General features: G+C 53.0%; 13 protein-coding genes across 13 annotated transcripts; 7 read left to right on the forward strand and 6 right to left on the reverse strand.

Annotated features, from left to right (window-relative positions):
* Window positions 1-754: 754 nt before the first annotated feature.
* On the reverse strand, window positions 755-1,112 carry LY79DRAFT_563185 (uncharacterized protein). Its single transcript, XM_060558531.1, has one exon. It carries the CDS (start codon window positions 957-959, stop codon window positions 792-794), a length of 168 nt encoding a protein of 55 aa, XP_060410963.1. The 5' UTR covers window positions 960-1,112; the 3' UTR covers window positions 755-791.
* Window positions 1,113-1,203: 91 nt separating this feature from the next.
* LY79DRAFT_563186 (phosphatidylethanolamine-binding protein) lies at window positions 1,204-2,444 on the forward strand. Its single transcript, XM_060558532.1, has 3 exons — window positions 1,204-1,492; window positions 1,560-2,074; window positions 2,142-2,444. Exons 1-3 carry the CDS (start codon window positions 1,365-1,367, stop codon window positions 2,174-2,176), a joined length of 678 nt encoding a protein of 225 aa, XP_060410964.1. The 5' UTR covers window positions 1,204-1,364; the 3' UTR covers window positions 2,177-2,444.
* A 9-nt stretch (window positions 2,445-2,453) lies between these two features.
* On the reverse strand, window positions 2,454-3,314 carry LY79DRAFT_563189 (uncharacterized protein). The gene has a single exon (XM_060558533.1). The coding sequence runs from the start codon at window positions 3,298-3,300 to the stop codon at window positions 2,530-2,532; it is 771 nt and encodes a 256-aa protein (XP_060410965.1). The 5' UTR covers window positions 3,301-3,314; the 3' UTR covers window positions 2,454-2,529.
* Window positions 3,315-4,740: 1,426 nt separating this feature from the next.
* Window positions 4,741-6,856, forward strand: LY79DRAFT_563191 (FAD dependent oxidoreductase). The gene has a single exon (XM_060558534.1). The coding sequence runs from the start codon at window positions 5,039-5,041 to the stop codon at window positions 6,533-6,535; it is 1,497 nt and encodes a 498-aa protein (XP_060410966.1). The 5' UTR covers window positions 4,741-5,038; the 3' UTR covers window positions 6,536-6,856.
* Window positions 6,666-7,450, reverse strand: LY79DRAFT_332410 (uncharacterized protein). Its single transcript, XM_060552501.1, has one exon. The coding sequence runs from the start codon at window positions 7,291-7,293 to the stop codon at window positions 6,796-6,798; it is 498 nt and encodes a 165-aa protein (XP_060410967.1). The 5' UTR covers window positions 7,294-7,450; the 3' UTR covers window positions 6,666-6,795.
* LY79DRAFT_332411 (uncharacterized protein) lies at window positions 7,451-8,327 on the forward strand. Its single transcript, XM_060552502.1, has one exon. The coding sequence runs from the start codon at window positions 7,608-7,610 to the stop codon at window positions 8,289-8,291; it is 684 nt and encodes a 227-aa protein (XP_060410968.1). The 5' UTR covers window positions 7,451-7,607; the 3' UTR covers window positions 8,292-8,327.
* Window positions 8,328-8,650: 323 nt separating this feature from the next.
* On the forward strand, window positions 8,651-9,229 carry LY79DRAFT_332415 (uncharacterized protein). Its single transcript, XM_060552504.1, has one exon. It carries the CDS (start codon window positions 8,768-8,770, stop codon window positions 9,176-9,178), a length of 411 nt encoding a protein of 136 aa, XP_060410969.1. The 5' UTR covers window positions 8,651-8,767; the 3' UTR covers window positions 9,179-9,229.
* On the reverse strand, window positions 9,230-9,864 carry LY79DRAFT_332414 (uncharacterized protein). The gene has a single exon (XM_060552503.1). The coding sequence runs from the start codon at window positions 9,827-9,829 to the stop codon at window positions 9,281-9,283; it is 549 nt and encodes a 182-aa protein (XP_060410970.1). The 5' UTR covers window positions 9,830-9,864; the 3' UTR covers window positions 9,230-9,280.
* A 4,955-nt stretch (window positions 9,865-14,819) lies between these two features.
* Window positions 14,820-16,345, forward strand: LY79DRAFT_332465 (uncharacterized protein). Its single transcript, XM_060552506.1, has 2 exons — window positions 14,820-15,170; window positions 15,792-16,345. The coding sequence occupies exons 1-2, from the start codon at window positions 14,946-14,948 to the stop codon at window positions 16,101-16,103; spliced, it is 537 nt and encodes a 178-aa protein (XP_060410971.1). The 5' UTR covers window positions 14,820-14,945; the 3' UTR covers window positions 16,104-16,345.
* LY79DRAFT_592620 (methyltransferase domain-containing protein) lies at window positions 16,253-17,631 on the forward strand (the record flags this gene model as incomplete). Its single annotated transcript, XM_060561447.1, has 4 exons — window positions 16,253-16,529; window positions 16,763-16,792; window positions 16,862-17,072; window positions 17,163-17,631. The coding sequence occupies 4 exons, from the start codon at window positions 16,253-16,255 to the stop codon at window positions 17,629-17,631; spliced, it is 987 nt and encodes a 328-aa protein (XP_060410972.1).
* A 169-nt stretch (window positions 17,632-17,800) lies between these two features.
* LY79DRAFT_332436 (uncharacterized protein) lies at window positions 17,801-18,379 on the forward strand. Its single transcript, XM_060552505.1, has one exon. It carries the CDS (start codon window positions 17,969-17,971, stop codon window positions 18,290-18,292), a length of 324 nt encoding a protein of 107 aa, XP_060410973.1. The 5' UTR covers window positions 17,801-17,968; the 3' UTR covers window positions 18,293-18,379.
* A 516-nt stretch (window positions 18,380-18,895) lies between these two features.
* Window positions 18,896-20,077, reverse strand: LY79DRAFT_693509 (uncharacterized protein; the record flags this gene model as incomplete). Its single annotated transcript, XM_060564780.1, has 4 exons — window positions 18,896-19,304; window positions 19,368-19,429; window positions 19,457-19,461; window positions 19,576-20,077. Coding segments are annotated over 4 exons (801 nt in total), but the record flags the coding sequence as incomplete, so codon positions are not given.
* A 1,138-nt stretch (window positions 20,078-21,215) lies between these two features.
* On the reverse strand, window positions 21,216-21,947 carry LY79DRAFT_563200 (uncharacterized protein). Its single transcript, XM_060558535.1, has 2 exons — window positions 21,768-21,947; window positions 21,216-21,701 (listed from the first exon to the last, which is right to left on the reverse strand). Exons 1-2 carry the CDS (start codon window positions 21,830-21,832, stop codon window positions 21,545-21,547), a joined length of 222 nt encoding a protein of 73 aa, XP_060410975.1. The 5' UTR covers window positions 21,833-21,947; the 3' UTR covers window positions 21,216-21,544.
* Between the last annotated feature and the right edge of the window lie 1,829 nt (window positions 21,948-23,776).

A 23,776-nucleotide genomic window follows, 5' to 3' on the forward strand; every position in this document is an offset into this window, starting at 1 on the left:
AATGGGCAGTATATACCTGTGGAAAGTCATATAGTCTCACACGTGGTATGCCCACGTGACAAAACAGAGTAATATAGCCCATGATAGGACGATGTGTAGCGAGGGACCCCAAACGAGAGTGGCGGCTTCGCAGACATATATAATGATGAAGGCATCCAAGTTTCTGTAAAGCTCATGGCGAGTCTTGTGTAAGCGCCCACCAGATACCAGTTATGCAGGAAGGGCAGAGCTGACTTCTTTCCTTTTGGGTATATAAGGTTTGATTCAGCAGTTGAGATGGGACTTGGCCTGGATTTTACCCTAAGCAGGGATTGCTGTTGCTTTGATGTTGGATCAGTCAAGGCGGAAATTGGGTGAGTGTTTCTAGGACAAACAGTAAATGAATTGATGCTTTCATAGCAACCATCACCTTGAAATGATTTTTTAGTTCGAACAAATACGTCCCCGTTTCATCATTTATCTACAACAACTAAAACCGCTTCCCGCAGTAGAATTAGCCCTCAGGCGAAGGCGTAGTTTTCTGGATTCAGGTCCTCCCTGAACAGAACGCGTCAAACTGAATCCAAAGCAACATTGCTTCAAGACTTGCATCAGTCTAGTTACTTTTATTACAGTAATAAAAAGATGGATATTCTATTTTTCTTTCGACGTACCGACTTCATGGCTTCGACCACTCGGCATATTGATTGTTGCAAAAGTCTAGTGTTCTAGACGTCCAGCAAGCGCAACGTGATGTACGCATTGGTTAACGTTGTTGAAAGTGAGCGCCCTACAAGCTGTCAAGGCAAATTTTAGACACACATGATGAGTTTAAAATGCATTCTTGATGCTGATTTTTCCTGAACAGTTGACATACCATGGTTGGTTAGCAGGCCATCAATTCGACTCTCGAGCATCGCGTCGGGTTTGGCGAACGTAGTTTCGGGTATTCTACGGCCATGAGAACTCATATCCCGCATCGAACATGATGTAAAGATAAAGGATATTCATTACAATATGACCGGGCTCTTACTATCTCGGTCCTAGACGTGTCGGCGGCTGAGATAGAGCTGCTATGGTCAGACCTATCTATCTCATTTAGGACGGCACAGGCGCTGTTGCATATTAGTGGCGGAGAAGACAGGGGGGGGGGAGTTCCGTGGCGGGGGAGGAGAAAGCACGCCAGAGCAAAGCGGCATGACATCACCAACGAGACACGCAGCATGGGACGATCCATCTCCTCTCCTCTCCTTGCGAAGCGAGCGCTATGCTTCATTTCTGTTTCTTCTCTTCCAACACCTATTCATGGTCCTCATCCTCGGCTACAACCAGCTTCCAAGAAAAGCACTCTTAGTTAGTTGGTAACAAGCAAAACGGCTCCAGAAATGGCGGGCTCCCTTGCAAGCAAGTTCCTGGCTACCGTCGCCCTATGTGCCGCTGCCATTGCTGCGCCCACCGGCGGCGATCAGATCGTCTTCGAGACCGATGCCGATCTGACTCGTGTTCATGAAGAGTAATTGATCACCAACTAATGCACATGGACGCTTGTCTCTTCAAACAACAACTAACGCGCGGCGTAGACTATTCAACGCCCAGGTCATCCCTACCGTCTTGGAGGAGTTCCAGCCCATCCTAGGTCTCTCGGCCGAGTGGTCCTCTGCCGATGTAGCTGATCTCGGCAATACTCTAAAGCCGGCGAATCTCCAGTCTGCACCATCTGTTTCCCTTGTCAAGGGCTCGTCAATGTCCAGAAGCTTCATCACCACGACCTACGTCCTAACGCTGACTGACCCGGACGCACCGACGCGTGACAACCCCATCTGGTCCGAGTTCTGTCACTGGATTGCGACGAGCAGCTCCCCCACCATCTCTGTAGGCATCGACCCGGAGCACTTGAACGACGTTGTTGAGTACAAGCCGCCCGGGCCGCCGCCCAAGACAGGCAAGCACCGTTACGTCTTCACTGCGTGGGTTCCCGCCAACGGGACCAAGGAGAAGCTGCATTTGTCAAAGCCCGAGGAGCGCAAGCACTGGGGAGGCGAGGAAGGGCGCGGCGTGCAGAAGTGGGCGAAGGAGAACGGTCTCGTCGCAGTTGGTGAGTTGAGTTGACTTCGCCGTCGTCTCTATGCTCTTGGTGCAATGACTGACTGATCGCCGTGCAGGTGCAAACTTCATCTACGCCCAGAACGAGAAGTAGTGACTCAAGTGGCCAAAACACACAATTTCTTTTGTCGGTTGTATCAACACAGGAAAAGCAGTAGGGTCAACGCAAAACATGGAGATCAACCGATGATGATTGATTATTGTTACTCAATGGTCACCTAGCCCAGTGTCCCTCAAGCTTGGGAGGCAATGCGATAATAATATGAAAACCAAGAGAAGTATGCATGTAATTAGCGAACCGCAATGCTGTTAAAGGTTCCCTCCTTCCTCTTCCCACCTCATCTTTTGCCTGCGTTTCGTCCTCATTATTGTCCAAACTTTCCCTCTCAAGTCATCTCGAGACCCGATGAAACCTCAGCAAGTTCAAGATTGCGATTTAATCCGTCGTTACTTGCGAGTAGGGGATGAGTTGGAGGCATTTTCAGCCGTCCGGCTGCTACTCGACGTCGGGCTCGGCGTGGCGCTCCGAGCCTTCTCCCTGCCACCAGGACATTGTTGGCCAGCACACGGCTCTCCCTGGTTGGGAGAGGGCTGCTGCGCCGCATCGTGTTGGCCGTTGGTAATGCCGTCGGGAAGAGGCGTCTCGGCATGACGTTGTGCGAGCCTCGCAGCGCGCTCAGCCCGGTTTCGGCGCTTGATCGCATCCCTTTTCCTCGCCGACTCTCCATTCCACGAGCACTTTTCTTTGATACGGGCACAGTTACCGCATACCTTGGAATTTCCCTCCCAGCGGACACAGCGGGCATCGCCCTTTCTGACACACCCCTGGCATCTCTCATCGCCGTCAACAGACTTCCCTTCCCTGTTGATCCGGTCCCCATGCTCGTGCTCGTGCTTGGTCTTGTTTGACACCAACTTTCCTGCAGCTCCACCTGACGTGCAGAGGGTGCAGACACACAGCACCTTTTCCCCTTGCTTCTTCTGCGGGCCTGGGGACTGTGGTTGTTGGGCGGCCGCCGCCGCCGCAGGAGCCAGAATCCGATGTCTTCCGTTTATGGGACGGAAGCCTTGGACCCTGGGAGCAGGCCGCTCAGAGGGCAGTCGATGTCTTGAGGGTGATGCTGCGGCTCTTGAGCTCTGGCGCTGCTGACTGGTGCCGTTTGCCAGAGCGATGGAGGCGACGGGGGCAACGGGAGTGACGGGAGCCATCGGGGCCATCGGGGCGACCGGGGCAACGGGGGCAACGGGGGCAATGGGGGCAATGGGGGCAACGGGACTGACGGGAGCCACGGGGGTGGCGGGGGCAACGGGGGTCATGGGGCGGGCATACGCTACTTCTTGCCGACGGTTGTAGCTTTCATATGCTTCTGCTTCGACTGAAGGGGAGAATTCAAGCTCCCCTGCTAAGATGGCTGCGATATCCATTGGACAATCGTCTCGTCTTTAAGACTGGTATAAGCTGGTCTGGGGTGTCGGTCCTTGGCCGATGTGTGTTGACTGCTCAGAAAGCTGAAGGGACTTGGCTTTAGTCGTGCTTGGATGGAGACTAAATGATGGGATGGAGAAGCTCAATCCGAACAGATTGGACGGGATTTTGTACCGAACTATAGAAGCGACGGAGATACCTATAGCTCTGAATGTGATGGGATGCTAGCCAACAGAAGCAACCGAGATAGTTACAGGTAGCTCTGGGATTCTACACGGCTCTCACCGGGCTGTTCCTTTCCTCGCCCGAACTTTGATTTTGGCGAGCCATACAAGTCACCTTATCGGAGAAATATGAGTAATATGTGAAGATCGTCGCCACATCGTGGCTCTGTAGATGACGAGAAACGGAGGGCTGTCGTCCGGTTCACCGAGGGGCACGGTTATCATGAACGTCACGAACAGGATCAAACATTCACTGACTAGCGAAAGCGCTTCCGCCCTACATGGGTGGTAGATACAAACGACGATAACTTGGAACGCAGGCCTGGACGCCATCTGTAGCTTCCCAGGCTTGGTATTGAATTCGGATGTCTGGGAGACAAGCATCCGCGTCAAAATTGCATGTTAACCCGGGCAGGGTAAGAAAGAACAATGATGTGAAAGTTTTCTAGAATAAACCCGCAAGGTAAGGTGCCTAGCCATGGATTGAAGCGCCTTTCCTATTCAATTTACGCATCACCTTCGCGGTGGTGTGGCCCGTATAACGACCGAAGCATAACAGTCGCTTCCTCCTCATTTGGAAGTTTCAGCACAGTTATTCTCCAACACACTCGCATTTGAGACTGATGTTCATTTCTAATGTCGCCTTTACACTCTGAATCACTGCGAGCTTGGACGTTGGAAGAAAAGCCTTCGGAGACGCCCAATCGTACTGAAGTGATAGCCTTCCCGTGTACCATCAAAAGCTGTTGACTGATTGTTTCCACATCGGCACCCATTACTCTCTAAACTATGTCCTGCCCAAGTCAAAGTCATGACCTCTGTTCCATGGAACTCATGAACAACAGAAAAGACAGACACAATAACAATTGAAGTTTAGTACGAAACTACACAGCCGTTGAAAATGCGGTTATCGCCGGTGGACCGCCGATGCCCAAACGGGCATGTGTATCCGCGCCATCAGACGGACTATCGGACCCCGCACCATATCGCCCGCGTAGACATGCCATTGTCCCGCTCGTGAGCAGCGCGGGGTTCTTCCTCATGGATGGACCGAGTGTGCAACTGTGTCTTGTGTGAATGCCGTGGGACGGAACACAACGGGAGAAAAGCATTTTGATTTAAGCCGACGGATGAGACAGCCTACAGGCGCGTCTGACGATATCGCACAGCATATTCGAGCATCACGGTTGAGCTCCTCTTGTGTCCCTGACATCATCCAGTTGAGTACAATCTCAGGATTGAACATCACTCTGTCGAGCGAGCTCTCCTATCTCACAAAATATTCCACCTTGAGTCTACAAACACCATGGACGAAAGAGCTGGTATTCCCGTCACGCTCCCTGTGGCCAACCCTACGAAAAGCTATTGGCAATCCCCTCCCTCCGTTCTCTCAGACCATGCCTCGAGTTCATCGCCACCTTCAACAACCGATACCCTGATAATAGGAAGTGGTATCACGGGCGCTGCCATAGCCCATTTCCTACTCTCCCCGCCTCCTACCAGCAGCCCTTCTCGACAAGCGCCCTCCCCTCCCGACATCACGATGCTGGAGGCCCGCGCCGTGACATCGGGCGCGACAGGCCGTAACGGAGGTCACACAAAAGCCGCATCGTACCGATCGTTCCTCCATCATGCCAGCACTCTCGGCACCGAGACCGCATGCCTTATTGCGCGGCTTGAACTTGCCAACGTCCGTGCCGTTCATACGTTCGCAGCCACTCACCTAAAGGACAAAGCAACGGAAAGCAGGCCCTGCCAGACTGTTGACGTGATCTACGATGCTGCTCAGTGGGAGGCAGCAAAACGGGCCGTCGAGGCGATGAGGCTGGCCATGCCCGATGACGACGCTTCGCAGTACGAACTCTACGAAGCAGAGGAGATGCAAAGACGGTTCCACGTTTCGGGTGAGGGGCTATATGGCGGTGTTGCCTATGAGGCAGGCAGCATCTCTGCGTATCGCTTCACCACCGGCGTGCTAGAGCTGTGCGTCGACAAGGGCCTGAAGCTCTTCACGGAGACGCCTGCAACCAGCGTCAAGAAGGTTGACGGAACCGCAGCAAACGGCCATCGATGGATCGTGGAGACGCCCAGAGGCCGGATTCAAGCGCGGAGGGTGGTGCTTGCGACCAACGGCTACACGGCATTCCTCGACGCACGGTTCCAGGAGTCCATTGTGCCGATGCGCGGACAGATCACGGCCCACCGGCCGGGATCCAAGATGCCGAAAGAAGGCCTGGCGACAACTTACAGCTTCATCTACGAAGGCGGCTACGAGTACATGGTCCCCAAGCCGCAGGGGACGCAGTTCGCTGGCGATATCGTCATCGGCGGCGGCCTCGTCCGCGCGCCGAATGAGGGGCTGGGGGAATACGGGACGACGGACGATTCGCAGCTGAACCCCATCATCAGCACATACCTATACGGGACGACGCCGCGCTACTTTGGCGACAACTGGGGCGAGGACGACCCGGCTGGACGGGTGCGCGCGGAGTGGACCGGCATCATGGGCTTCAGTCCGGACGGGTTCCCTTTTGTCGGCCAGGTGCCGGGCGAAGAAGGGCTCTGGGTATCTGCCAGTTTTCAAGGCCATGGCATGGTGCTCTGCTGGATGTGCGCGAGGGCGCTGGCCGCCATGCTCGAGGGGACCGAGGAGGATAAGCAGCAGCTGAGCAGCTGGTTTCCCGGGGCCTTCGGAGTCACCTCCGCACGGCTGAGAAGGAGATTCACGGGGACGGTAAACCACTCGACATCAGGACCCGCTGATCGAGATGCTGCTGGTCCCGGGGCTCCAAAACGAGCTTAACTTGCTGACTGCACCTTACGTGCGGCCGCCTGCTGCGCGCGCCAACGGCGGGCTGGGTTGGGCTGGGTTGGCTTATCCATCGGGGAGGGAGGGCAAGGATAGACTTTGCTCGCGTCCTGCCCTGGTCGCTTAGCTTAACCATCCGGTCGGATTGATGGCCATTCTGGCGGTGTGAGAATGAGACATTGCGAGGCAGGAAAAGGGGGGATGAAATGGCGCAACCCTGGCGGCCACTGCAATCATTCACCAAGTCGGTATTGCTACTGGCTGCTTCTCTGCTGCCCCTCGACCAGTGCGACCTCGGGGGGGGGGGGGCCAGGGAGAAAAGCACGCGATGTATCCGTACATGTTGGATGACACTGCGAGACGCTCGTGGCGGACAAGTAGGGAGGGGAAGCGATACGGGCGGGGTTCGCGATTGGTCTTGAGTCACACCCGGCTGGGCCGCTTGCCTGTCCCGTAGCTCTCTGTGTACTCTGTACGTTTGTCCAAAAGAACGCAAGCCGTATTCCCGGGTCAAGCAGATACATGATGCGGCGCTGTGACGCTGTCCATCCTGCATACCGCACACCCTGCGTGGAACAACAAAAGCCTCGAAACAGCCCCGCCTGACAAAACACCAATGAGATGGATGATGATGATGATGATGATGGATCAACGGCGTTTGACGGCCTGCCCCATCGTCGTTTTCTGGGAGCCGTGTAAGTGAGCGGCACAGGCGGGAACGGATCTTGCCAATGCGCTGGCACGGTAAGCATCGGCTCGGATAGCTTGCAGGTGCAGCGGCAGAGCGACCACCCGGCTGGAATCGAATCACAGCACACAAAGATACAAGAAGCATCCGGTTGCGAGGCGGAGCAAAGAAGAGAGTGGGAGGGACCGAAACGTGGGTGTGTTTCCGGACTCGTTCTCGACGCACGAAACGTACAGAGAGGAGGACATGGGGGCAATCAACCGTCACGTCAAAGTATTCATACGGTACTTGCAGTGATATCGTGTAGCCTGGCGGGTAGCGTACCCCCTTACCTGCGTGGTTTCGGCAGACAGCCACCGTTGTAAGATTTTCACAGCAATGAGCAATGGGGTTGTGCGCACTCCACAGATACAGAAGAGGGCAACTTGCTTCCGCACGATCCACTCGCTCACTCACTCACTCACTGGTCCAGGAGAGGATCGTCCGACTGGGACGGAGGGCCTACATCCAGTCGTCAGGATCAGAGATCGATGTGACGATGTCACTCTGGAAGCAACCATCGGCTCATTCGCGTACGGGGGGGGGGGGGGGGGGGGGCGCTCCCAGGATACCTACGAGACCTCCCCCGTCCCGCTCCCAACCCCGACTCAACAGAACATTGTGGCAGGCCCTGCCTGCCCTGTCCTAGAAGGGGGGCGACATACACAGGTAGTACCTATGCCATCAGGGGGGCGGGGGCGGTGGTCGCTCGACAGACCGTCGTACGACGACGAAGAGGACGAGGGTGGGGGGTTGGGCAAACCAAACAACACCTCATCCATTGCCGGCCGGCTGGCTTGGGACCCCAACCCTACGCTGCGGTTTGCGATCCACTGCTCTGGAGACCCGGGACAGGCTGCGAAACCCAAAGGATTCAGGGAGAAACCCGACAGAGGGGACGTCGACCCGCACGCACTGCACGCACGCACTGCACGCACGGTATTGGGCCCCACCAGCAGCCCTTGGGTTGGGAGCGCATGTATGCCGGATGCGGTGAGCGTCGCAAGTGCTGCGGTGTTATAGTCAGGCCGCTTCGTGCCCCAGCGGCAGGAGGAGGAGGAGGAGGAGGAGGAGGAGGAGGAGGAGGTGGAAGAGGTGGTGGTGGTGGAGGTGGAAGAGGAGATAGATAAAGAAGACGAAGATTAACGCAGCGGGCTTTGCAAGGCGGCTGGTGATCGTCGTGTATGCACCTATACCGTTCGAGTCATGTCTATATGGGCATGCGTACTTGGGCTGGGGAGGTGGGCAGGTCGTTGTTGTCGACATGCGTTTGGCACCCTCAATGACGCCCGACTGTGTACATACATACATACATACATACATACATACATACATACATACATACATACATACATACATACATACATAGTAGTATATACATTCTTGTGAGAAGTTGAAGAATTGCGCGCGTATGGTTGGTTGTGCATGGAAATGCGTCCGAGTGCGCTGCAGCCGGCAGCCGGCAGCCGGCAAGCAACCAGCAGGACCGGCACAAAACCATGGAAAAACAGGGCAATCACTCGTGTTCCCGAATCTTGAGGCTGTCGTCTAGCCGTCTCGCACGAGGTCATTCGGCCTCAGCCCGTTGGTGCGTTTGCTTCTGTCTGGGGTCCTGGCAAGCATGGACTGGGCTGGGCCATAGGCGGTGTCGAGCACGCACGGAATCGACCGCAGGAAACGCCTCTCGAGAAGAACATTCGGTCATCGAAGCTTTCGAGGCTGGGGGAAAAGGGAGGGGGAGTAATACTAGCTTGGGCTTTTTGTTTCGCCCCAGGGGAGACGGCGTTTGTCCTAGTCGTCCCACGCCTACACTACAGCCAACTACCGCGTTTGACGACGCTAAAGGATCGATGGAAGGGGGGCGGCGGGGTTCGCTTTCGGCTCTGTCTCGTCCCATTCGGGATGGGTAGGTGGAAATGGATGGATTGAGGCACGTCCGCTACGATGTGAGCCAGATACGGTAGGGCTTAAGGGATCTGCAGAGGCGTTATTCCCGGTGCCAGCTAAACCGACTACGCCCCCCTTCGCTCCGGGCGGTTCAGGTGAAAGAAATGTCGGGTGGACAACGCGGTCTGGAGATTGGGTGATGGCGCGGGACGGGGAGCAGGGACAGGTTGCAGGATCACGGCACGTTTGGCACGCACGCGACGGCCGGCGGCGGTCAGCCGGGAACACATGTACCGTCGACCTCGAACCGGCCATGGGTCGAGCGAGGCCGGAGGGGACGAGAGGGGATGATGAGATGAGACGACGTCTTCCCTCGCCAGGCTGCGAACATAGTGGTCTACGCGACGTCGACGGGTGACAGCGGTCAGCAACGGGGTTGACGGGGTTTGGGGGATGGTCATGGGGTCCCGAGAGGTCGCATCCGAATCGTTAGGTGGTGCTGGCTGGTTAGGCTGGGATAATGCAATCAATGGAAAGGAACCTAGAGACGCGAAGGGTCGCCGCCGTCCGTGTGATACGTCAGGCCTGGTGGCAACCTCTGACTCTCCGTGCTTCGTCCCGACTGAGGTTGTTGACGAGCCAGGTCTCCTTATGGCATGCACACCCCACATCATCCGGTGGCGCGGCTAGCTCACGGCGGGAAGTGAAGCGAAGGACGTGAAAGGCTAGCCTGTTGCAACTGCCGGCTACCGGCTGACGGACGAGAAGCGTGAATGGTTGCCATCTTCCATGCATATCAGGAGAAGAACATCGAGTAGGGAGGGACGGATGGATGGGTGCCCTCCTCCGCCACGGGGCTACCCGCTTTACAAATGCACACGACGGAAACTTAAGACGGCCATGTCTTGTTGCCGTTTGATAAACGGTTGAAAGGGGGGGGGAAAGGGGAGTAACACTTTGAGGACAGGGTAAACTTGCCGATGTGTACGGATATTACCGCTCTCACTCACATATTCTCTCTCTCTCTCTCTCTCTCTCTCTCTCTCTCTCTCTCTCTCTCTCTCTCTCTCTCTCTCTCTCTCTCTCTTGCTCGTAATGAAAATATTTTCCGGCCCGTCATTAGATCGAGAGACCGACCTAGATGGAAGTGCGCCCGCCCCCTTCTCCCCAAGAAACGCTTCCCTCCCAAATCCCGGCCGCTCAGCGTGCCATTCCTTTGGGAGCATCCACTTCCACTGCATGGTTGGCCCCCCCTCCTCCCCCCCTGGCTGGTGGTGCCCATCTTCTGAGTCCCGTCCAGTAGTGAGTGTATAGGCGATGTTACATGGCTGCTGCAGCGTTTCTATCCATGTCATGACCTTTGCTTTCCGTCTGGACCTTTGAGCGAAGAAGGGCGAAGAGGCGAAGGGGGAAAGACAACCGAGTGGATTCCCTGTCGGCCACCTTGCATCACGTCTGCACAGGGCCCATGTACAGGTAGAAAGTATCCGTGGCGTAGTGTACATTTACCCTTTCCCCTGAACTTCGGCCGCCTGTCTGCCACCCCGCTTTGCCTACTTGGATCCCACCAGCTTCAAACCCCTCGTGCCGCTAAGAAGGACAATCTGGATCTCGGCCCCCACCGGAGGGACAGGTTCAAATCCCGAAATCTGACGGTCCACTCTCCCGGAGACGCTTGTCATGCCAAGCTCGCCAGAAGCTCTCATACCGCACCCGCGTGTCCTTACTGTGACTGACCTACAGGCTACACACTTTGTAGCATACAGCATCTGCTGACAGACTGGATAGGGTGGGGCCGGGGAGGAGGCCATGTACGGAACGCACCTACGTGGCGTGGTCACAAAAGTCTCGTTGGGGTGTGCCGAGTCTTGCTCGATTCATCATCCGTGGGACAGAGAAGGTTGATATTAGCAGCGACCGACGTAGCTTTGGCGAAGTCGATGGCAGCTGATGGCCACCTCCTCCCCCCTTATTCTCTGACAGCGCACAGTCCCAAAGCTCTTTGTGATATCTGACAAAGATTCGGCTGATGTGGGCTGTTTCTGGATTCGGACACGAGCCCAGCCAGTGAACGAGGGAGAACCCGGGTCCGGGAGCATGGACATGGATCTCTCGTCAATGTAGAATCCTGTCAGCGACGACTTCTCTACTCTACTCCCATTTGACCAGGCGGCGGGATGGATGCACGTCCTTGACGGCCATTCGATGTCGAAAGAGAAGGGTCGAGAGCCAAGACGCCGGTCCGTGTCCTTCTCCTCGAGGTTGTACAATGTACTGTAGTTTACACTACAAAACCTGTGGCACTCGTCGCAACGAAGGAATGCCCGGGCAGAAAAGAGCGGCCGCTGGGGGCAGATGTCGGCACCAGAGTCTCAGTCGGTGATGTTCTCCTGCGAGGGAGAGGACGGAGAAGAGGAAGGGGTCTCCATGTTCCGAGGCCGGTCCAGATCTCTGGCGGTGGGATGTTTGGCAGAGTATCCGTACCATCGGTGGACGATGGGTGATGAGCATACCTCTCTTCCGGGACATGTCGCAATCTCACGCAAGTTTTTAATTATTATTACTTTTTTAATTTCTTTTTTCTTTTTTTTTTCTTTTTCGTATGGCCCCGCAGCCCGTCTCGCATGAACGACCCGACCTGCTGGACTGGCTGGATATCAGGAACCCAAGGGCTGCAGGCCCGCAGGCAGTGATGATTTGATGGTCCCTGAGAGGACGAAGGAGGTTAGGTCAGGTTACGCTCGGCGACAAATGGTCTCAGTTTTGACACAACCTTGGCCATGTCCTTCCAGTTCTAGTCCCCATCATCCATTCCACGTTTCCCAGGTGTCCTGGGTTTGGCTGTCGCTCGCTGTTGGTATGGAGCTGTTGATATGGAGGAGTTGACAATATAAACTACCTACACTACTACGTAGTAGGTGGTATACTCTTTATCCGCATGGAGTGAACAGGATGCTGACAGCGAATGGCTGCCCCTGCGAAAATCTCCCACCCATCTTGGGATCCCTGTAAGCCCCGGGCTTTGAAATGAGCTTGTACACGGCAACAAGTGGAGAGAGGGCGATAACAGACCCCTGGACAAAGTAGTGTAGCCAGATCAGAGGAGGTCGAGAGGGGAGGGCTAAGAGAAACGGGGAGAGGAGAGGGGAGGGGAGAATGTACCTCAGCACCCACAGGTACATGGCCCCAACTAACCAAGCAAAAGAGAAAATTGAAAGAGGAGGGAGGGGGGGTTCGAGGACTCGAGGAGTTCATTCCGACGGTGTTTCGCCCGCCTCGCGACAGGGTCCCGTCTCCATCAACCGACTAACTGCAAGCAAGAGTCAAGCTTCCCCTCCTGATCATCTGGATTATCGCTGGCAGCCCGCCCAAGCGGGTTCGTCAAACGCTATTCGAGCTCTTCTCCCTCGTCGTCGTCGTCGCCGTTGTCGTCGCCTCCTCCTCCACTGTGCTACCTCGTCTTCCGGACGGACCATGTTGTCAAGCTAGGCTCGCCTCTCAACGCGCATACATGACACCAAAGCATGCAGAGTCCGCGCCTACGTGTTGGTAAACAAATTAGCTGATGTAGACAGACAGACAGACAGACAGACAGACAGACAGACAAACCGCGCGTTACAATGATGGGGGAAAGGAGTCGCCTGTCTCATCCATGGCTTTGACACCTCCTGACTCGCCCGGCCATCGCAACGCTGCCGACATGTGGTCGTAGCCCTAAGGCAAGCCACGTCTGCCAGCACATAACTCCCTATCACACTCTCTGCTTCCCTTTTTTTCCCCTTTCCTTTTCTTTTCTTTCTTTTCTTTTCAATTTGCTTCTCGCGCTCTTCACACCCACATGCCTAGCTAGAATCCTCGTTCTGCTTCTTTGGTCTCCGGGACCCGGAAGCCAAGCTACATACAAAGTACACCACATACCCGGCTTTTCGTAGTGTGTTGGGGTATTCGGTAATAGCAGCTATCTGAAAGTCACTTTGCGTTGCTTGAAATCCCCACTTCCACTCGAGCTGCGACACTAACGCATCCCATCCCATCTCATGCCTCTGGCCCCTCCGTCGAACACCTCCTTTCCAGGCGGGTTTCTTCCATTGGGGGCGCCAGCCCTTTCCCCGACATGATTGATGCATGCAAACGTGGCTTGGGCATGAAGTGGAAGATGAATTTTCTACAATCAAGACACAGCCCAATGCCTGGACGACTTGCCGTCTCCATTAGGTCAGGACTCGCGTCTCTCTGCCTGTACCAGGTACACTGTTGACCCTCTCGTCTCTCGCCGTTGTACTCTGCCTGAACTTATATATCCGTCGTCCGTCGTCCTTCCTCTGCCCCCCCTCGAGGTGGACAGACAGACAGACAGACAGACAGACAGACCGGCAAGGCAAGGTAATGTACACTACCTAGTATGTTGACAATGCATGTGCCACCACTCTCGGCGCAAGACAGACGTGCTTCCCCCCCCCCTCACCGACCCCCTGGCTGGGCCCAATCACGGACCTTTCATGACGCCTTCGTCCCTCATTCCCGGGTCCCCATGTCGTACGGTCTGACCCGACAGCTTGTTTCTGAAGGATTCCCCCTCTCCTCTCCGACGCCGACCGATGCCCTTACGCTGAACATTGATGTGCGCAGCCACCCCACTGACGGTGGCCAGCTCTGCGAATGCCGTAACCACCCTGTGAGTGAGTGAGCGAGAGAACGAGCGAGCATTTATTAGGGAGTGAGTGCAGCTTGGTCGGGGCAACTAAGTCGTCCTGAAGCTTGTGATTACTTAGTCACATACGCACGTACGCGCGCACACATTCAAAGTGTACCACACACATCGTGGCATTTCCGTCAATCGTATCATGGCCGTTGTTCCCCGCAAACAAACACACTCTGGTATTGGATTGGATTGGATCGATAGCAGGGCATGCATTTGGTGACGAGGTATCGATGCATGTCCATTAAGCCTGAGCGCATTGGGGACATTGAGCAAAAGCGCCGTGCTGCATGGTCGTGTGTGTGTGTGTGTGTGTGTGTGTGTCCCTGTACCCATGCGAAGCAAGGTATACATTCCCACTGACTGTCATGTACACACACACACACACACACACACACACACGCACACACTTATTACATTTCCTTCCCTGCTGCCTTGCCTTGCCTTGCCTTGCCTTGGTGTGCGAGTTCTCTCGACCCAGAGAGGGCCACAGCGAACCCTGTGCAGCAGACACAGGGCAGACCTGGACATGGACCTGGATCTTACCCAGTCGTCCATACCTTAGTCGTCTGTCTGTCTATCCATCCATGTCTTTACGTACGTACCTCCTTACCTGACCATTCCTTGCCCCCGTCTACCTAAACTAAATAATGACAGACATCAGTCACATACATAACCGTCCGTACCTTTGTTCACATTCGTCCTGTGTTGTTGTCTCCCCCCCCCCCCTTCAAAGGCCGCCGGGCATCGTCGTCGCACCGAGTTATCACCTTCCCGACATCTGCAAAGCTTGCGCCCGCGCCCGCGCCACTGACCGAGTCGTCTCTTCTCGGTCTTGAAGACAGACGTTCATCAACCCCGTCCAACACCCTTGGTCGTGATCCCAAGCCAGCCAGCCAGCTTGCCGATCGGTCCCAGGGGAGCAAAAACCAGGACATCTAGCGAACGAACCGATCGCCCCGCCACCAAGGAGGAGTGAGGAGCGCAGCCCCCAAAGACAAGACACCAAGAAGAACACCGACAACGGATAACCAGCACTGCCGTATCGTATCGGCCGCCAGAACACTGCCATTCTAGATGGATGCTAGTTGATGGTCGGAGCTTGCTCGACCAACCGCAGCTTACAGAGACTACCTCGCAGCTTTGCCTTCCTTCTTGCTTTCCGCCCGACTCCGAAAGGGTCATTCATCCATCATACTTGTTTCTCAGTCTGCTGTCACAGCCGCCATACCAGTACTACACTACGCTACACCACACCACACCACACTACACTCCGCCTCGTGGCCTGGGCTGCTTCGCTTCGCTTCGCTTTACCGGTACGTACCGCTTTCGTGGCTGGATCGTACGTATCTGCACCACTCCCACGGGTCCCCTTGCGTCTTTTGCTTGTCGTCGATACCCTCTGCTATGCTTTTGCCCCCTTCGTGGCCAAGAAACGGCCATGGAGCCGCCCAAAAAGACACAAACCACCATATCCTTTCTTCCACAATACCCGCGCAGCCCGTGGCAAGACAATGCCCGAGTCCCAAGGAGCAGTCGAATCAAACTCTGATCAGCTTCCCTCCTCTTCTTCGCCGCTCGCGTCCGCGACTTCGCCCATCCCGAACAAAGCGCCGGCACTCACACACACACACACACACACACAGTTAGACCAAATAACCCTCTCCCTCTCCCATTGTCTCGGGTCTCTCCTTGCATTTTGTTGTCCTGTTCTCTTCTTGTTCTCCAACATAAGCGTGCTGCTTGTGTTGTGGGAGGTCCCCCCCTTCGTCCTACGTTCTCGCTCCCTTTCTTCACTTCACCCCCCCCCCCCCCCCCCCCAGATCGACGTTTTCGGCCAACCGTCTCCCTATCTAGAGCCTCTCTCTTAATCCACAAGCAGCTCGTTCGCTTCTAGCACCGCTTCGGGACTTTTCTGATCTGACGGTTGGACACAGGAGATCCGCTTGCCAATTAGGGGCGTCGTCACCGGCAATATTAGGTGTCTTAGAAGGTTGTTCCTCGCTCATTTTGGAATCTTCAATTCCTGGGGTTCCTTTGCCGCCGAGGTGCCAGACTGTAATTCCACTTCGCCCTGTCGATTTGCTATCGAAGCCGGCGTTGCACCAAGTTGGACGTCTCTGCCAAGCTTCTTTCTCGACGCCGACTGTCGACACCTTGAGTGCACTGGGAGGATCCGGGGCACTGGATCGGATCTCACATGCATCCTCTCGGTCACGGTTCGCTCCAATACTTCTAGTCCACAATGAATTCGCCGCCGAGTTCACTCAACGCAAACCACCTCAGAGACGCAGTGGCAGACCCTGCCACGGATTGCACACATTCGACCAAAGAACGGCCCGGACATCGGGGCGCAATCGGCAGCCCCCCTTCGCCGGCAGGCTCAGGTCCGGCCGTCATGTCACCACCCAGCTCCACCAATACCGCCATCACCGTCGGTTCTCACCACGACGACGATGACACGGAGAGCCTGACTGACAGCGTGAGAGAGCACACGTACGAGAACCGCCTGCGATACCATGCATATCGCTCGGGACGCTACGCCTTCCCCAACGATGCAACCGAACAGGATCGAGACGAGATGAAGCACATTATCAGCGTCGAGCTGTGTGGAAGGTACTTCTTTTCGCCCGTCCAAGAAGCACTGACGAGAGGTGCCGAGATCCTTGACCTAGGTAAGAGTCCATTGTTGAGTGAAGCTGTAGTGCGGTCATGTTGCGGGCACCGTGCCTTGCTGTTTTGTGTCATGATCGCGTCGTGTAGCAAATGCTATGAGCTAGATCATAGTCCACACTCATGCCACTTCACGGGGCATGCAGTGCTTGCATCGGCATCGGCCTACATATCGCGCATCCATCTCCGTCCTTGCTTATAAGTAAGTCATGGGTAGCTAACAATGCCGTTGCAGGAACCGGTCCCGGCCATTGGCCCATTGAATGTGAGTGATGTTCCAACCAGGCTTCTCCATATGGCGGTCGACTCACATGATTATTTTTCTTCTCTGCAGTGGCCGACTTGAATCCCAATTCTAACTTCCTCGGCATCGATCTATCGCCTATCCAGCCTCACGAAGTTCCTCCCAACTGTCACTTCATGGTCGACGACATTGAACACGAAAATGGATGGGATCTGGACAAGGACTATTTCGACTTTGTTCACCTTCGACACACTTTACATTCTATTCGCAATCGCCCAGAGCTTATGCAAAGGGCATATGAGTACGCCCGTCCCTCGCATCTCCTTGGTTGCCTCCTCATACCGTGGCCTCTTGGGGGTCGGATTCGAGCAAGAGGCTGACAGATTCGTAGACACTTGAAACCCGGTGGATGGTTCGAGATCCAGGAGCTCGAGTTTTTCCCTCTTTGCGACGACCAGTCTTGTCCGGAAGGAGATGGGTATGGATTCCGGGTCTTTACGCAGTACTTGGATGCAGGGCTCAGGGCCCTTGGTTCAGAAATGCACGGTATCCGCGCAGCAGTCAGTGAAATGCAAGCCGCAGGGTTCGAAAATGTGCAAGAGGACCGGCGGAAGTGTCCCATTGGCGACTGGCCGGCGAGGCCTGAGCTACGAGAGTGCGGCATCTACATGCGAGAAACGATCCTGGAGGGACTCAAGGGCCTAGCGACACGACCCTTCAGGGCCCTCGGCTGGACGGAAATACAGATTGAGATGTTTCTCTTGGGCGTGAGGGGACACGTAAAAGAGAGAGACTTTCATACCTATCTCTTTCACAGGACCGTATATGGACGGAAACCACTCGATGCATCGGAGCGGTAACTTGACTTACGAAGAGCCTGGCTAAGACGTGCCGAAAAAATCGAGGAGACGAACGAAACGAAACGAAACGAAACGAGACGACGAAGACGGACGGATCACCGCAACATCGACCAAGGCAATGGTCAATTAGAGTTGGCTACCTTCTTTTTTCCCCCCCCAGTTGATTCTTTTCCCGGGATAGGACGCTGTCTTTCCCACATTGTACGTGCTTTGCATACGGGTGCATCTGGGGCATTGCATCAAAGGGGTCTAGCAGGCGGGCTGGGAGGCATCATCATCACAACGGAGGCACTGCATCGATTTCCAAGGGGAGCCTTTCGGCGGTTTGCAGTACAAAATGGTCAGCGGGAGGGAGGTAGCTCCGGCTTTTGCCAAGCCAGCTAGTTTTGTTCTAATTGCAGCGGGCGACTTGGGAGTTGTTTCTTTCTTTTCTTACTGGGCCTTTCTTTTATATTCCCTTCTTCCAGCAGCACTCATGAGATCACGAGTACGATGGGCGGCTTTTCTCTTTTTCTTTTATTTTATATTCTTTATGCATTGCTCGGTACATATGTGCTTGGTGTATCTTTCTAGCTCACACTCCGAGCTAGTCTTGGTCGTTTTTGTACATTCTTCAGGACGCGGGCGGCAGCTGCTGCGGCTTCTAGGCCGGCCAATGTGACAGGAGTGCATCGACACTCAAGAAAACAGCGAGGGTGCTCATAGCGAGCGCTTCTGGATATCCTGGAATATATTGGTGCTGTTGAACATCAAGTCGTTGTCCTCGCAGATGCCGGCTGTCCACTGCCACAATGCATTCGTCGTGCCTGGACCAACTTGCCGTGGCCCATGTTCACCGTTGGAACCAGACCAAGAGCAGCCCCGTCGCGAAATGGCGTGGCAAGTCCCCCGATGAGACTATAGACATAAATTAGATAAGACTGGGAGTAGCGCGAATGTTACGCTAACCTGAGAGCAATGAGGGGCTAGCTGCTGTGTTAGTTATTGAGCTGCCCTCTGTGGCGTCTGTGTAGTAGCTCCTATTTGTATCCTTATGATCATAATCCTCTAAACCCTCTACGCCTTCACCAAGGGGGTCTTTAAAGTCACTATCATCATCATTCTTGTTTGCACTTCTGTTGCTGTCATCGTCACTGAGATCTCCGTATAAGCCATGTGAGGTCCTAGCTCTATTATGACCAATTGCTAGGGAGCTATGGGCTTGAGGAGATAGTATCCCCCTTGCCCTCTTCCTTGTTATACGCAACATACGGTAGCTGTCTGCGTCCAGTGCATCGTTGGAAGCCAAGGTAGTGCTGGTCTTGGTCAAAACATCAGCCGCAGCGTCATCTAGACATAAGGTGTCCCAGATTTCGTCAAACCAGAATACCTCAAGCGCACGTAATTAAGCAATAGTGAGGGGTCTCCGGCAGTACAACAGCTGTGTCCCCAGAGGAAGACACTACAGCTGCACACAGAAGGACAGAAGCCTTTTCACTAGGCGGCAGTACTTGTATATAGTGGCCTGCCGGCCAACCAGCTTAAATGGGGCCTTGTACGGCCGATAGGGCTCCGAGCTGCAGAGCCAGCAGCGCATAGAGACATCCATGGACCATATTGTATCCTTGCAGCAGTCAAATACGCTGTCCACAGCTGATATAATACGTTGTAACTGGGCTTTGTCCTCTGGGATGCTTACATAGGGCATGTCGTCCTCGGCGTTTCGGACGTCCGCGCCGACGGCCGGCAGCTCTGACATCCTCACAAGGAAGTCGCGGTAGGCACTGTTGAACATAAGATCCCAGCCTGTGCGACGCATCTAGCCTGTTTAGAACGCTATATTAACAGGGCCTGTGGCAGTAGCAGTAGCGCGGAGGCCGCTGGCAAGGTGGGCTTGTTCTGCATCATGCGCCGCCACAAGCAGGGCCTCTTGGGCAGTGGGTGCGTCATCGGCCCCGGGTGTACCTGTCTTGCGGGGCGGCGGCAACCCTGGCGTGGTGGACTGGGCTATCCAGTAGCCCCGCGCACCATTCTGTGACCAGCTCTGTAGTAGGACACTGCTGTGAATCTGGTCCCGTTGCCAGCCTTCCGCCTTGCGCGAGTCCCTGATGCCGTGTACCTTGCTGAGGTGACGGCAGACTAGGTCATCGCTTGCTGTGCGATAGCTGCAGTGACGACACGCGTGGCCGCAGGTGACTAACAGTGTTCCATGCGGCGGGAGGCTGTTGGGACGAGGAGCAATGTTGTTTGGGTCCCCTAGCCGTAGGGACTTTACTAATGCGCTTAGCCTATGGCGTTCCGGCTTAGGCACATCGTGTTTCTTGGCCAGGTGGCGGCTTACGTGCTCCCTAAACGCCTTCAATGCGTAACCGCAAGGCCGGCAGATGAGAACTGGTTTAGGCTTGTTGAGATACAGTTGCAGGGCTTCTAGGCGCTGGCGTTGCTTGTCCGTCAAGCCGTGCAGCGTCGTAGGCTGGGACGGAGGGGGGGTCAAGAGAGCCAGGTAGTTGTACTCCGTATGGGGGTAGTGTATGTTTGATATTCTTGGGTAGGGAGAGTGGAACCGGCTTGCTGTAACATGCAGGAAGTCTGAGTCCACCCCGCATTTCACTGCCCAAACCACCCTGCCCAATGCATATCTCCTCCTTACATCTACTAGAACTTCAGAAAATGGCCACTAAATTACAAGCTTTTATTACTTGCGTATCAGGAGATTAAAGGAGTAACGATGAGCTATCCGAGAACCAGCGGGTTGCTATTGCAGCTTATGTGCTGGCTGGCAAGAGTTACCGTGAGGCAGCATGTACCTTTAACTGCACTAAGGGAGCAGTACAGCGGACTATAGATCGATTTGCTAACAACTAGACCTTTAGATCTAACCCCTGAAAAGGATGGCTAGAGAAACTAAATAGGGTAGAGAAAAGAGCTATTATTAGATCCGTTTAAATTAACCCCTGGAAGATATACTAACAGCTTGCTTATAAGTGGAAGTATAAAGTATACCTTTGCACTGTTAAGAAAGCTCTACAGTAAGCTAACTATTATAAATAGTGTTACGGGCTATGCCCGGTCAATTGGCATGGGCTGGTGCCCATTGCTTGCCTTCATAAGTGCTGCCAGACAACAAGTGAGGGACTTGTTGTTACGTACCTTTTGACCATCTGGCCGGATGGCTCAATTGGTAGTGCACGCCATTATGTCCGCCTGCCTGACGGGCAGGCCCCACATAATGGGACACTGAAGGCTGAGATTCGCTGGCAGCCGAACTACGCCCACACTAGTGGGCCCGTTCCTTCACAATAGTTATAGTGTTTTATAGCTTAACTAGCCTCTATACTTACTTAACTATAACCTAGTTAAGTATATCTAGAAGCTAATAAAAGATAAGCTAAGAGTTATATACTTAAAAGTATTTAATTTAGGGAATAATTAATTAGATATAGAAAGGTTTAAGGAGAAATTACAAGAAGCATAGGAGGTAGTACTATAAGATATAATAAAGTGTCTTATAAAGTTACTGCTATATTACTTATAAGCAGTATAAAGAGCATAGAGCTAGTATACACAATACTAAAGGGTAAATAATTCTCTTTTAATTAACTATAGTCTTGTAATATAATTTAATAAATTTATAGATCTATTTGTGGTAAGAGTAATGGGGTTAATGTTTGGGTGGGGGGTGTGACTGTAGTATCAGCCAATGAGAGACCCTAGGGAGCGCGTCGAGATTTCCAAGTCAGGCAGGGGGGCATAGGGTGGGTCGATGGATGGGTTCAGCCAATGGTTGTACACGGACGGCCGTATCTTGACGCGTTCCGACGGAGAATACTTGAGTAAGGCGGCGTCGCATGTAACTTGTTGGGTTGATATAGATGTATTAAGCTCTGTTGTATTCCTTGCATGTGCAGCTCTTGCTCTTGCATGTCTATAATCATTAGGATAAGTTTGATGACCACAGTATACAACCTACATTTTTAAAGGTTTCCTCAGTAGCATGAGTGTAGCACCAGTCATCTATAATTTTTGAGTGCACTGTACGGCATGTGTTATGAGTGTCTTGCACTAAGTGATCCCTTGCTCCGTTGTCGCAGCTAAGAAAGATGTTAGCATTTCTATATATAGTAAGAGCCCTACCTAGTAAGACGGAGGTGACTTACTGGCACCATTTCATACCGGCTTGGGTACCAACTGCAAATAGCACTAAGACGGTAAGGAACTTCATTATGAAGGGCGTAGTTTGGAATACAAAGACTTGTAGTAGGAGGTAACTGGTTGCATTAATACAGCTAGGAAGGAAAAATGTAATAAAGAAAGGAAGACGTAGCTTAAATACCTATGATTATAGAAACCCCTAAATAACTCAATATTAAATAATATTTACTGCTATATATAATCAGATACAAGGATAATCTCTTATACTTTTAAAGCAAAATTACTTAATAACTATTAGGTTCAGACTATCTAAACTATCACTAAGCTAAGTAAGTACATATTTATAACAGACTAGCCCCGTATAAGGCCTTACTAAAGATCGCGGCCATGAGCCACCCCTGATCAGGCCTACCACGGAAACCACGATGCCGAAAATTCGATGGCCAGTGCGGCATGACCCTGATCAGGCTAGCAGCAGGGTGGAGGTTTGTTGTTTTCCCCTTTTTCTACTATCGCCGCGGTTAATAACCCCTGCAAAAACGCATTTTATACAACAAAACTATTACTACTCTACAGAGTCTAAGAATTCCGAAGATTAAGGCCTTAAGCTGCCGCCGCTATAAAGCGAGTAAATAGATGAGTTGGGTCCTCTTTCTCCTGCTGAGTTGACCAATATCTTGAGATTCGAGATTCAGAGTGTAACCATATACAAACAAGAATCCCTAGTGTTGGTTGAATAGGTCCTTGAATAGACGAAGCTGAGCGTTGGGGGAAGACTGTAGGTATACAGAATCGTACATGGTGACAAGCACCGACAGAGCCGAAGCAGGGAGACACGAAAGAGGGAACCTGAAGATGATGTGTAACTCTCTAATAGTGAGAACCAACACATGTGATAGATAGTGCAGCGAGGAATTTGGAAACAGCTGGCCTTGGTTTAACAACAGGGCGAAGTGGAGCGTCGCGACTCATCGGCGATGCGTCGGCTGTTGGCCAAATTGGCAAAGGCGGCTCAAACCGAGTAGGAATAAATAAATCAATCTGGTAACCGCCAGGCGCCTGTGGGGCGACTCTGGTCCTATTGTGTCTGTTGGGTCGTAATCTGGATTTAGAGAGTGTTTCTAAGTCATAGGCATCCCGTCTGAGTCAGGGACAGTCCTAAAAATGTTAAGAATAGACACATGCTCAAGTGCTTTTTGTGACTTAAGAAAAATATAAAGGTGTTGTCTATTTAATTTAGGATAAATAAGTCACTCTAAATCTTTTGAATGCTTCTTTTATTACTTACTATAGTAAAGATAAATAAAAGCTAATTTTACAACGTTTTTATGTTTACCTGAAGGAATAAATAGACGCGGAGATTTCCGGTATTTTAATATATATACAGACTAATAAGGTCGCAGCTAGGAAAACCTGAAAGAGCACTAGGTAGACGTGGTATAGTGTTACGACCTAACCGACTACATGCAGCTAGAGCCCCACCAGGCCCTAGAAGTACAGGCGGCACGACGTCTTATAGGCTAACAAAAGGATAATGTTACGACCTAACAAGTTACAGGCAACACTACATAGCCCCACCAAGGCGGAAGCGCGGGCGGCGCAGCCTTTATACTAACGGGACAAGCAGGATCGTCATACAGGTAACTCTCTAAGCAAGTAAAACAGATCAGTTAGCAACAAAACAATAAGACTAACTATTATACTCTCTTTATATCTATCTCCTTATATCTTTATATCTACCCCTGTTATCCTATATTCTTGCTTCTATAGAATATATCTTTACATAAGATATACTCTCTTATATTCTCTTGGGTAATTATTCTCACTCTAAGACCTTTGTCTACCTGTTATACTAACAGAAACCTATCTATTAAGGTCTAGAGAAGTTGCTCTATTAATTCAAGCGTGTTAATAGGGCATCTACCAAGCTTATTACTATACTATATATTACTTGTCACAGGACAATATGCGGCCAACCTTCGGATCCACTTTCCTAGCCTTGCCGGTGGATCCA

The sequence above is a fragment of the Colletotrichum navitas genome (assembly GCF_030913465.1).
Source record: "Colletotrichum navitas strain CBS 125086 chromosome Unknown LY79scaffold_61, whole genome shotgun sequence".
Taxonomy (NCBI): domain Eukaryota; kingdom Fungi; phylum Ascomycota; class Sordariomycetes; order Glomerellales; family Glomerellaceae; genus Colletotrichum; species Colletotrichum navitas.

Bases quoted from the DNA above. Each gene is read 5' to 3' on its own strand.
- LY79DRAFT_563191 (XM_060558534.1), top strand. From the start codon at position 5,039: ATGGACGAAAGAGCTGGTATTCCCGTCACGCTCCCTGTGGCCAACCCT.
- LY79DRAFT_332415 (XM_060552504.1), top strand. From the start codon at position 8,768: ATGGAAAAACAGGGCAATCACTCGTGTTCCCGAATCTTGAGGCTGTCG.
- LY79DRAFT_563186 (XM_060558532.1), top strand. From the start codon at position 1,365: ATGGCGGGCTCCCTTGCAAGCAAGTTCCTGGCTACCGTCGCCCTATGT. The intron at 1,493-1,559 runs GTAATTGATCAC...CGCGCGGCGTAG, and splicing joins CTGACTCGTGTTCATGAAGA to ACTATTCAACGCCCAGGTCA. The intron at 2,075-2,141 runs GTGAGTTGAGTT...ATCGCCGTGCAG, and splicing joins GAACGGTCTCGTCGCAGTTG to GTGCAAACTTCATCTACGCC.
- LY79DRAFT_332414 (XM_060552503.1), bottom strand. From the start codon at position 9,829: ATGATGTGGGGTGTGCATGCCATAAGGAGACCTGGCTCGTCAACAACC.
- LY79DRAFT_332436 (XM_060552505.1), top strand. From the start codon at position 17,969: ATGGTCAGCGGGAGGGAGGTAGCTCCGGCTTTTGCCAAGCCAGCTAGT.
- LY79DRAFT_332410 (XM_060552501.1), bottom strand. From the start codon at position 7,293: ATGCTTACCGTGCCAGCGCATTGGCAAGATCCGTTCCCGCCTGTGCCG.
- LY79DRAFT_332465 (XM_060552506.1), top strand. From the start codon at position 14,946: ATGGTCGGAGCTTGCTCGACCAACCGCAGCTTACAGAGACTACCTCGC. The intron at 15,171-15,791 runs GTACGTACCGCT...GGTTGGACACAG, and splicing joins CGCTTCGCTTCGCTTTACCG to GAGATCCGCTTGCCAATTAG.
- LY79DRAFT_563185 (XM_060558531.1), bottom strand. From the start codon at position 959: ATGCGGGATATGAGTTCTCATGGCCGTAGAATACCCGAAACTACGTTC.
- LY79DRAFT_332411 (XM_060552502.1), top strand. From the start codon at position 7,608: ATGAGCAATGGGGTTGTGCGCACTCCACAGATACAGAAGAGGGCAACT.
- LY79DRAFT_563189 (XM_060558533.1), bottom strand. From the start codon at position 3,300: ATGGCCCCGATGGCTCCCGTCACTCCCGTTGCCCCCGTCGCCTCCATC.
- LY79DRAFT_563200 (XM_060558535.1), bottom strand. From the start codon at position 21,832: ATGAAGTTCCTTACCGTCTTAGTGCTATTTGCAGTTGGTACCCAAGCC. The intron at 21,702-21,767 runs GTAAGTCACCTC...CATCTTTCTTAG, and splicing joins GCCGGTATGAAATGGTGCCA to CTGCGACAACGGAGCAAGGG.